This window comes from Vanellus vanellus, assembly GCF_965231255.1.
Source record: "Vanellus vanellus genome assembly, chromosome: 17".
NCBI classification, from domain to species: domain Eukaryota; kingdom Metazoa; phylum Chordata; class Aves; order Charadriiformes; family Charadriidae; genus Vanellus; species Vanellus vanellus.
Genome location: NC_138922.1, coordinates 11,992,586 through 12,004,599, shown reverse-complemented (window position 1 = coordinate 12,004,599; position 12,014 = coordinate 11,992,586). Strand labels below are relative to the sequence as shown.

The 12,014-nt window shown below is 41.6% G+C and overlaps 1 protein-coding gene across 1 annotated transcript in view; it reads right to left on the bottom strand.

Moving 5' to 3' along the window:
* CEP112 (centrosomal protein 112) overlaps nucleotides 1-12,014 on the bottom strand; it is a gene marked incomplete at its 5' end in the record, with an annotated part of 177,864 nt that overhangs the window by 17,039 nt on the left and 148,811 nt on the right. The window contains one exon of the mRNA XM_082492412.1: nucleotides 1,532-1,621. Coding sequence (XP_082348538.1) covers nucleotides 1,532-1,621 — 90 coding nt within the window. The remainder of the gene's footprint in view (nucleotides 1-1,531; nucleotides 1,622-12,014) is intronic.

The following is a 12,014-nucleotide window of genomic DNA, read 5'->3' as shown; positions in this document are numbered from 1 at the left end:
GAAAGTCCCAACGGCCGAACGGCAGCGACGAGTCCGCCGACGAACGCAGATATGAGCGTGTACGTAAGTCTGCTAACATAGTACCACCTCGCAGGAAAAGGTCTAACCGGATGGTGCAGTGTCATTTAAATAACGTTTCTGTTCCATTTATACTGGGGAACGGGACATTACCAGCTGGGCTAGTCCTTCATGAGTTTAGCGGGGACAGGACAGTCCTGCAGGTTGGTATGGACCGGGCGCTCATGTTCGAGACAACCCTGAAGGCAGAAAGGGGGGACCACCCTCTGACTTCGCACGTCTAGCCTGCCACGTTTCACAAGTGATTTTTTGTTTCTTCTTCTGGATCCTCTCTCTCAAAACGGGCAAGAAAAAAAAGCTAAATGGTGGTGGCAAAGATTAAAGAAAAAAAAAAATTAAATAAAGCAATGTGGAAGAGGACTGTGACAGCGCGCGGGCCAGTGCTGTTCCCTGGGAGGGACAGCCACGCACCAAAGAGCTCATGTCCCTTCTTCTTATCCAGGCGACTCAGTGAAGCCCAAACGCGATGCCTGGAGGTCAACTCACTCATCGCACCAAATTCCTCCGCTAAGGGTGACCCCGACCGACAGCCCGGTTTGGGAGGCAGAGAGGGAAGAGAGCAGAACCGCTAATCGCCAGCTCTCCTGAGAGGAAATATGGGAACATAAACACCAAGGGTGAATGAAGGCTCCCATGTGCAAGTAGGACGACAACAACTGGGGAAAAAATATTTGAAATTAACGATTATTACTCTTCTATAACCACCCCAACTTACTATGCCTGCAGGTATAGATTTAGAAATGCTTTATATAGGATATATGTTACAGATACCATTTACTCAGCACCAAATAAAGTTCTCCAATGCTGCGAGAACTGATCTGTATTAGCAATCTGTGAGTTCGTATGTGATTCAGATACCCACCAGCTGTGTATTTTCCTGAATACTTCAATTTAATCCAGTTTAAATGCACATCTTTGACTTTCCCTTCCAACGCCAGCCTGTAAGCTACATACACTGTTTTGCTTGAAGCACTCTAAATCTCTGATTTCACTGAAAGTGTCCAGAATAATTTTAGCACTGTTAATCATATGGAACTGTTTACAGACAACATGCTGGGACAATGAATGCAGAAGATCAGGAATAAAGATTATTTTTAGCTCAGTTGTTGTCCAATTGGAATTCTCTTCATACAAGCCATTAAACAACAGGTTAGAGTAGTCTCAGAAGCCTCTACTAAAACAGTATAGTCAGTTCAAAATAAATGCATCATTTAACAGCTAGAATAGTTGAAATACCAACTGGAAATAGAGAGCATGAGATAAGTATTTGCCTGTAGGGTTCAGACAGTTTAATTCTCTTTTATTACCAAAAAAAAAAACAGAAAAGCAAGCTAGCTGAAAATTTTGCAGGGAAATATGTGCTTTTGCTTTGAAGCAAGATATTCTTTTTAAACATCGACCCTCCTCGCCCAAGGGAAGAGGACGGGAGGGGGGACGCAAGAGCACCCGGTACCTGCTCATGGGCCTCCAGCTCGCCGAGGTGCAGCTTCTTCTCCGCAGCCTGCGCCTGATTGCGGTAACTTTCCACTTCATCTTTTAAGGCCTGAAACAATACCAACGGGTGCAAAACACACGTGAGAAACACGGGACGGCAGAAAACCTGATAGGTAATGTCATTAAATGAGCTGATTAAGAAAAGAGCGCAGTGTCAGTAACAGCTCTTCAGCTGCAGATGGGTCCGGCCGAAGGTGACAGACCCAGCTGGGCCACCCGGCTCGAGCAGAGCTCTTCTGCACAGGGTGCACCACTGACTGAACAGGAGCCCTTAAATCTTAGGTGTTCTATCTTACTATAGGCTACAAGTATTCACACTAAAAGCTTAATAAATGCCCTCAAAGACTGAGAGGGAAATGGAAATGTCTGCCCTTGCAATTGCCAAGGTCTCAGATTCTTCTTATCGTCTTATTTGGACAATCTGTGCTTCCTATGAACACTTTTGCAGTGTACCAATAACTTTGCCTTTAAGCCAGAAGAATAATCCTCTCTCTGGAAAACCATGTCTGGAATTTGCAGTGAAAATGTATTCCATATTACTGAAACGGGACGCTCGCCGAGAGGAGGGGCCCCCTCCCGCCCTCCAGTCAAGTCTAGCATGTGATCTACAAATGAAGCACAAGTGGCAATAAATAAAAGGAATATTATGATCATGTCACTTTACCACAACTATCCAGTCTTTATTTGGTTCAGAAATAATCACTTCTAAATCAAGCTCATAAAATGCATCGACAAATTTATTTTGTCATTATTGTTCTTCGTATATATTTATTTTTATTACGGCAGTGCCTCCGAGCCTTGATCTTTTTGTTATACGCTTAACAAAAGAACAGTCGTGCCCCAAGGAACTGATAGTCTATGTTATTTCTAACAGATACACGCCAAACAAACAATACAAAGTTTCAAAGATTTTTTTTTTTAAGTTTCCTAGTCATTGTTGAATGTTTGAATACACACTTAACATTAACTTACACATTTACCAAAAGCTTAGCTGTGTTGTCAGCTTGAATAAAGGCATTGTTAACGGCAAGTGCTGACTTGAAGCAAAGTGCACAATGTGGATGTTGGATTGACATCAACACACAGGCGGCCCTGGCAGCAGAAAGGGAATAGTTTGAGTTATCTTTTGTATGGCAGGAAATCGGGGCATTGCTGCCCATCAGCTGAAAAGCGTGGCGCAGAGTCGGGACTGGACCTGGGAAGGGACTTGCGCTGCAGATACGCGATGAATGACACCGAAGGCGCCTCCAGGGTTGGGTTTTAAAAAGCGGAGCTGCACAGAGACGCTCTGCGGAGCACCCTGGAAAGGGGAGACCAAGGAGGCCATGGCCTCATAGCGCTTGGCAGAACACGTGATAGAGTTAACTTCTGCTTCCTCCAAGTAGAACACTACTTGCAGTGCAAAGACTTAACAAAAAAACCACCCTTGCTCTTTTCCACAGCACCGAAATACTGTACTCTCAAATCATTTACAGGATGAAATTGCTATTGAGATAAGATAAGAGGACTACTTACGATAGATCTCGCACATTGTTTTGAAGTGATGCCAGGCATTAACTTTAAAGTCTTCTAGCTATAAGACTATTACATGTTCTGATGCCAAAAAATTTAACCAGACCCAAGCATGAACTTCAAATCTGCCCAGGGACTTTTATGCTATCACCGCTTCTGAGAAATGTTGAAATCCAGACTTTGAATACATAACCGGTCTTCAATACTCAACAAGTCTTGCAGTACCAGGAATTTGCATTAATGTAATGAAATATATGTGTGAATTGTGGGCTTTTTGTTTTCTTTTTGTACATCTAATTTTGTAAGGTAAAATACAAACAAGCACACTTTGATTTAAAAACTAAATTGTAAGAAAGCAATGAGGAGCGGGGCCGTTCCACGTACCAGAAAGATCACCAGAGACCCAATCAGTTTGACGGAAGTCCTGCCATAACTCCGAAGTGTCCACACGTAACCAGCACGGGACGACTCTCGGGAACATTCGCAGAGCACGTTTTGGATAAATGACAAAGTATGACCCATCTTCTCCTGCTATTGCCGCGTGATCAGCTTATACAGTCCAAACAGCTCCGTGTGGTGAAAAACCCGGCGGGGGGAAACCCGGCTACAGGTCCGCCGTCCTGCCCGGGCTCCCTCCTGCCGCTCGAGAGCAAGCTGCACTCTGTGACAGGACTCTGAAGATGGTCAAGGGATAGCACGGAGGTACACATACATGCGAATGGATATGTATAGACATGTACATATCTGTCTCAGAGAACAGACTTCTGTCACACTTCATGCCTCAAATCTGCAAGTACCGAATACAAAACAAGATCTCAAATTGCTCCTGGTGGAGACAGCAACTGCGTGGCGGCAAAGAAGAGAATCGGTGCACTGCTGTTCCCTTCCCTAATTTCTCCAGTTTTTCTTTTCTTATTTACAACAGACAAACCGATTTTGCAGAGCATAAAATGAGAGGTTCCTTTAAATCTGAGGGTTTGCAATGCATCTTAAAGTAATTTAATTTGGGAAATTCAGGCGACGCATAGTCTTTGTTAGGTCCACCTACTCTAGATAGTGGTTGCCAGGGTGGAGCACACGTATTTTGTTTCATTAAGAGAGCAGAAAAGGTCTTAAACAAATATAACTTAGAAATCAGGTATTTTTACCATAGCGTATGAGTGTGGCAAACTGTTGTGTCTTATAATTATCCATTCACCAATTATCCAAACCCAAACACATGGTGTGAGTTTACAGACTTTTCCAATCACATCGCAACTGGCTGTTGGTATGTATTGTGTTGGGAAGACAGAAAAAAAGACTAACTCCTCTGATCAGTCACAAATACCTCGAATTTGACCATTTTTGGCCTGTTGCTCTGTGGCACACCAGCTCTCCTACCGGTCACTTCGCAGAACCTAGCTTTGCGTATAAAGGATGCTCCATGAGTAATTAATGGTCATTTGGGTATTTCGGCTTTCCTAGCGGCACAAGGACAAAAAAGTAAAACCAAAAGATCAGTATTTGATCAAAGCCATGCCAAAAAAAGAGCAACATCAAAATCTCATGGTTGCTGTACATTCCTGCATACAATTAGCTCTTAAAATTGTAATTGGAAGTAAGCAAGTTCGTTAGCCATGATTTTAATTTTCTAGGAGGATTCGTGATGGATGTCACAAACAATGCGCCCTTTTGAAGACCACACTGAAAATTCTCTCTATTGTCAAAACGCTTCGTAAGGACTGGCCGGAGCCTGAATGCTGAGAGCTGTTTCTGAAGCTACACAGAACCCTCAAATCTTTTGTTTTATCTAACAGAGAAGCTTTTGTCACACAGAATACTCTTAAAAACAGCAGAGGACTTACCCCAGGTACACCACAGAACATCTTTGTAAAATTAAACAATGGGGTTTGTTTTGTTTAGAAATGCAGCTTTTATTCTACAGCTTCAAAGTGTCAGATTTTGCCCAAAGAGTAACAGAGCTTATGTTTAGTAACTGCTGAGATGAAGAAATAGGGATAAAAAAATTTAAAAAATGGGCCAATTTTTAAGTGTCAGAGGCTTTTTTCCCTGAATGGAAAACAAAGCCTAACTTATTTAGTTAAATTTTTCCAGGTACAGAATTAATCCCTGTCCCTCAGCTTTGCTAAGTTGACTTTTACATCACTGTTACAGAGACAGTATTTTTTTTCTTTTTCAGTTAAACCGGCTTTCAAATGCCATGTAAACATGTTTGCTGTTGAAAGTCTACACCATACCTGACCTTGGAAGTGCTTTGTGTTGGCCTGAGAACAAAGAAATGAAATGTTTTGCTTTCCAGTCCAGATATCCTACACTTTGAAAAGCACTTAAAAATGTAAATGAGATAATAAGCTCTACTGCAACAATGTGGGTGAATTACAGCCGTATAAAAGGAACATTGATTTGATTTATTTGTAAAAATGGAAAGGATCCTAAAATAAAATTGTATTGTAAATGTTTTGGTCGCACACAACATTGAGAGACGCAGGAAGGATGGAAGGGAAAAGTAATGGCTTTGAGACCACACCACTGAAATATTACGGTCAGATTTTGGGACCTTCAAGTGGAGCTGGTGGACGAGTCCATCACTGTCACTGTGACACCCGAAACATTTGGGCACCGGCTGATACGAAAGGAGAAAGGAACATCCGAACTGCATTTCTGGGTAGGCACTTTTTTTTTTTCCCCTGGTGTTCTATTGCGGCTTGATTAGCACCGGGAAAATGTTTAATGAAGTTTATTTCAAACGCAGCTCTGCTCATGGTCACTTGGAGCCCGTTGGAGACAACGGAGCGGCACATGCGGCGGTGGTGCGGAGTTTGGCCCGTGCAGCTGGCAGAGATGCTGGGATGGTGCGCGGGACGGGAGGAATTCAGCCTGACTTCTGGGTGCCAGACTGAGCCTGCAACAGAGGGGGTTTTAAAAAAAAAAAACCAACCCAACTTGTAAAGCATATAGTTTTGACAAGGAGCCATAGAGAGACAAAAAAGGTACGACGCCAGCATTACAGAATCCCTTTTCAAGGCAGGAATACATTTTTGGCATTAGTTACAGGGCTTAATCTAAATCAACTGAAAGCTGGTAAGAGAAAGAGTTCTAAGAATCACAGGAACAAGTATGAAATGGGAATATATGAAGGATTTACTCTTTAATATATGAAAACTGATTTGATTATCCTTTAACCACAGCATATTTTAAAAAAGAAGCGTTGGATTCCCTGAAAGAAAATTCCGTTCTGGAAGAATTACATAAACGGAAATCGTTATTATTTTTAATTAATTGGTATTGATTATTACTGTGAGGAGTCTGTCTTTGCAAAGGTGTGATGTTTTGCTTCTTCGACCTGAAATAATGTGCTACTGTGGGCGTGTTCCTGAGAGCAGACGGGGCTTGGTCCCCGCTCCCGTCGCGTCAGTGGCCAGGCTGGGGTCAGCAGGACCGATCTCTCTGCCACCGAGGGCTGAATAAACAAGTGACGCTTACCAGGAAAGGAAAATCTTCTAAAAACTGTTAAATACCAACGTATTCTCACTCCGCAACAAAAACTGTCAGCAGGAAAGTCACTGCTCGTCACGATCGGGTGATGCCGGATAATGGCAGAGTCTTTTTTTGACAGACGTCCGTGATTCCTATTAGCTGTACCAGCAACTCCGCACACATGGATGTGCATCTGGATCAAGAAAAGACCTCAATATTTATGACCAGTGCAGAGTAATACTACAACTGAAGGTAGTAATAGTTAGCACTTTTCATCTTCAAAGAATTTTTCAAACATTACCAAATTAATATAATTAGTTAATGAAAGATGCAGTAATAAAAGCTACCATAATTACCTACTGTAGTTTTAATTATCTCCTTACTAATGCCCACAGAAGAAGGCTTCCACTCTACATCCTCAAAACATGTGCCAACCACAATTCTGTACACCGGCCCCTCTTTAAGTGCCTTCTAAATTCAAATTACATCCATTGATGTGTTTTCCCTGCCCGTTCACGAGAAGAAAACCCAGCTCTGGAACTTTGAAGAAAATCCACGTGAACGTTAACAAAAATGAAAGTAAATTTTGTTCCTGAACTATATATGGAGATGCTTTAAAATTTTGTCATAGAAATACTCAGTTCCTTTATCTCTCCACGAAGCGGTAAGTGTGGGCTGTCTGGGCAAAAACTTCTCCTTTATACCAGGTGGTCTCACAATTTACAGAGTCAAACGCAACTCCTATTCAAAGCAAGCAGGCCAAGTACCCCATCAAAAATAATCTCGGAATTTTTTAGGTAATTGTTATTTTTGCTAAAATATTTTATGGAGGTAAGTAAATTTGTCTGGGTTTATTACTACCATAAGTAAACTGGGAAAATACAGCTATGAAGATCACTGATGTAATGCCACGAGTCACAGCAAAACACGTGTATTTTGAAAAAGCGAAATACTGATTTTGAGCCAAATTGTTGGTGCATCCTCAAAGCTTTTTTGGGTTTTCGCAGTGCTTTTGTCCACCGGCACTGCTCCGAACCTCGGACACCGCGCGTTCTCCGTGCTGCATTCCAGCACACGACTGTTTGAAAAGCTCTGTACTTAACTTCTCTCTTGTTTTTGGTGTAAATCAAAGGAAATCTTATGGTTTTAACCTAATACATATGTTTGCTGTTCACATATGGCAAAATTCCTTTCTGGTGGGAACTTTTTCGCTGTTGTTGCAACACACTATATATCCAAGAAGTCTCCTTTGATGTTGAACTATTGCTCCACTACTCATTATGCTACTGATTCAATATGAAAGGCAAAATTTCTGTGGTTTTTGTTAAAACAATAGCTTTGTTTTTGCAAACAAAGTTTTCCACAACCTATATGCAAAGGCCAACATTACTGCAGCAGAAAAGAAAATCTCTCTATTATTCTATACTGAAAATAGTTACGGTGTTTAGTAACACAAATTATTCTTCCATCCTACAGGTAACATTACAATTACTATTATGACTGCACAGAAAATTTATGCTTTATTGCTCCCCAGGTACCGAAATTAAAGCACCTTCAGCGATATTTTACATCTCTTGAACACTTTCCTTCCACTGTCCTCCCGGCTTTTCACCATCAGTTCAACTTCATTGCCCGGGTGAAGTTGCTAACAACCGTGGACGGGTCGGGGAAAAGAGAAGTCCTGCAAAGACCAATCTGCACAGTGTCCTGCTACGCAACGACAGGACAGCAAATCTGGGAATCTTCATGCCTAACGTATGATTTTAACCACTAAACACTATTTCACGTATAGCGAACGTGAATTACAACATGGAATGAAAATGCAAATGGTAATACCCTTTTAAACGTGTCCCTGAAAGAGCTGGTTGCCCGTTTTCTGCCATCATCATGAAAAGAAGGTGTCTTCAGTCGGGAATCAGAGAAAAGGGGTAATTTTCAAAGGCACAGAATTAATAAACTCCCACTTGAAATAACGTGAACTCCCATACACGGCACATCTGGAAGCCTAGCCCGCTTTGCTGACACTTCAAAATGGGAGCGGAGGTGTTGCAAAACCACCCGAGCTGTGGGCTTTGCCCATTCAAGCAAGTCAAGCAGCTCCTTTTTGCGCCGGTCTATATTGCTCCTGGGGTTTGCCAGTAGGAGATGCCGTTGTGAAGTACAAGAATGTCTTCCCTTGAGGGAGCGTGGGAAGAAAGGAAGGGGAGCGGGAAGGAAGGCAATCATTTGGCTGTAGAAACAAAATGAAGCCTCTCTAGCACCAGTGAAAAAATTTAAAAGTGGGTTGTTTAACATAAAAGAAACATATATGCAAACATTTTTCCAGTGTGGTAGGCTCTAATGCTACACCGTTTTCATTTCTCACAATTCATAGGCAAGAGAGAGATGGGCACTATATTATATGCTTTGGCTCTTGAGTGGGTCCTCAGCACTATTCCTGAGCAGCCCCTTAACACTATTTCACATCAGACATCACCTGGATGGGTGTCCTTTGCACATTCCCTCAGCAGTGTTAGGATCATCAAACGTATATTTTTCCCTGCTTTGCTCCTATAAAATATTGGCGCGATTTTGGCATTTTTCTGTAAATATCTAGTTGAGCTGACCAAAGTTTCAGGACCATTTTTCTGCAAAGTCTTTAGCCATATATCCCTAAAACCCCTTGACAGCACCAGCAGAGCTATTCGTAGACTTAAAATTAGGCAAAGTCTTAAGCATTTCGCTGAGTCAGGGCTTCCCCGCACGGCACTATAAACTCAATTCTTTTGAAACGCAAAGGATGCCATAAGGCAGAGCAAGTCCTGCAAAGATAAAAATTCAAAGAAAACAGCAGTAGAAATTGTAAAGTTCGACTTTTTTTTTCAGGGGGAGCCGAGGAAGGAATTGTTTTCGCTTTGGTTTTTAGTGGCTCAGTGATAGGAGAGGGGGAGGGAGGCGAGGTTCAAAGAGCAGTAATAACTTTGCTTTCATCTGCGCTTCTCGACGAACCACAAAAGCCAACGAGCAGTTGCCATGTGCAGGCGTTGCCCTGTCTGCTACCGGCACATTTTAGGGTTGTCGCGATGAAGTCATTCGGAAAGCTTCTCAGCTCCGGAGATTCACTATAGTATTTACCTGGAGTATTTTGTCAGTATGCTTTAAAACTGGCTTGTCCTTTTCCCAGCCTCGAGCTTCACGGTCAAGAGCAGGGGCAGAGGTTGCCGAAAGGAGAAAAGGGGTGAACTTTTTCCCCCTTTCACTCTCAGAGGTGTAGACAGAACCACCAACGGTTCACATATACCAGATAAAATGGATCTTTTAAACCCAGAGATACCATGACATCTTAAGTATACACTTATGAAGAAAAAGTTCAAAACTCCGTTTTAAACCACTTATGAGAGGATTTACCGAGATTCTGCCTAATGTTCAGCTGACGCATTGTCAAAAACATTTATCATGAACCTTTTGAAGTTTCTTAGCTCCCCCTTAGTTATTAAAACTTGAACTGCAGAGTTTGTTATCAGCCTCAGAGCACAGACAAAATACATCAGGTATTTTTTAAGTCAACCTTTCAGTCTGATTTTGAGACTATTATACAAAATAAAACGTTCCCAATCAGGTTAATGTCTGACAGATAATGCTGAACAGGCATAACTGCTGCGCCTGATTGATCCACGAGACAATTTTCATTTCCTAATTTGCTTTTTATTACACACTTTAAAATCAAAGGGAACGGCAAGGAGTCTGCCATCCTTGGAGCAGGTTTCCTGTGAAGACCTGATGTCGGCTTCGACATTTTCAGACAACTTCTTGAATTTTTGATGCTATGTCGTAAGAACGTCTAAAACGTCGCGTCAATGGATATGCTGCGCTAGTGAAAAATTGCTATTGTGAATACAAATTAACCAGTAAAACATCTGGTTTTGCTGCTTGCTGTATTCTTACCAACAGCTCTGCAAAAACAAACATCAGGGGTTGGAGCAGAATTTCCTGCAACGCTTTAGAGAACATCTGACTCATGATAAAGCGTATTTATCAATCACTCGCTGAACAAGGCAATTTTCTCACCGCCGGGGGCTTCGTTCCCGACTAAGTTTATCACCAAACTGCCACTTTAAGTGGGTGTTTGGAAACTTTACACCTGGAGACAGAGCAGAGGTTCCAGTAGACCCCTGGTGCTCTACAAACGTCTCCCTAAAACGTATTTCTCATCACAGATGCACGAAGACCTGGAAATAGAAACATTTCTAACAGGCTTTACAAAACATCTTATTTTGCTAGGCTCTTTTTGAAAGTAAATAAGAAAGGCTCAGATATGTCTAATCAATAGGCTGATCTGATCCGCAGTAAGAGCAAGAGAAAGCTGTTCACCTTGTGCAATGAACTAGCAGACTGCCCAGTATTGCTGGAATTCTCCCCGCTGCATAAAGTAACACCCGTTCTCTTACACACACAAAAAAAGAAATCTAATAATGTCTTTATACCTTTCAAAGTAACCTTAATCAACAATATTAACTCGTAAGGCAAACCACTGCTTTTTGAACTCAACAAGAGCGAGCTTGACTCAACAGCGCCTGCACACCCAATGCATGCAAGATGCGAGAGGCAGCAAAGTAGTATCTTCTAAAATTATGCCTGTAAGCCAAAAATGGGATGATTCTTGACAGGGGAGGATGCACACTTGGAAATTCTTTTATTTAAAGTCTTTAATGACCTCCAACCCAATTACATTTGCAACACGACACGATAATGCAATTGCTCCTATTTAAAAGTATGTGTGAAAACTGAGCATTTTTGAAGCTTGATTCTTTTTTTTTCTTAATCATGTTGAGATGAAGCTCATTTACTTAAAAAGAAAAAATGAAAAAGAACGTCCTCTGCAGCTGGTCAAACAGATTACGAAACACTAATCTCACTAGCCTGAGGAAAACGAAAACTGGTTTTCAAGTATCTATTTTATAGAGCATCGGCTTTATACTTTTTAAAAGACGCATTAACATAACTGATCAGAACATCCCAGAATGTTTCTGATCTAGTTAATCACATGACGTTATGACAGAGATACTTGCTGTCATAATGCCAATGTTTCTAAACATTTCTAAAATCCTTTAAGTTCATATTTTTTCCAAGATTAGACATGGGTAAGATCTATTTCAGCTTCTTTAGAAGTTTTTCCTTCCATTTGGGCGCTCTGGAATACTCACACAGAATATTTTAGACAGACAGACTTATACACACGGAGCAAAGAACAACGTCAGGCTCCACAACCTATTTAAATGTTTCTGCTAGCTTCTTATTCAAAATACTTTACTCTAATTCCTGCATAACTCCTTCCTGGGAGTACCCACCCCCCTATTTCTTTAGCTCTAAAGTAATCTTTTTTGCTGAACTGGAATCATCGATAAAAAAATTTAAGCATTTGTCTAGCTTAAATGTATTGGCCATGCTTCCCTTAAAGGCCACAGTTGTCGCAT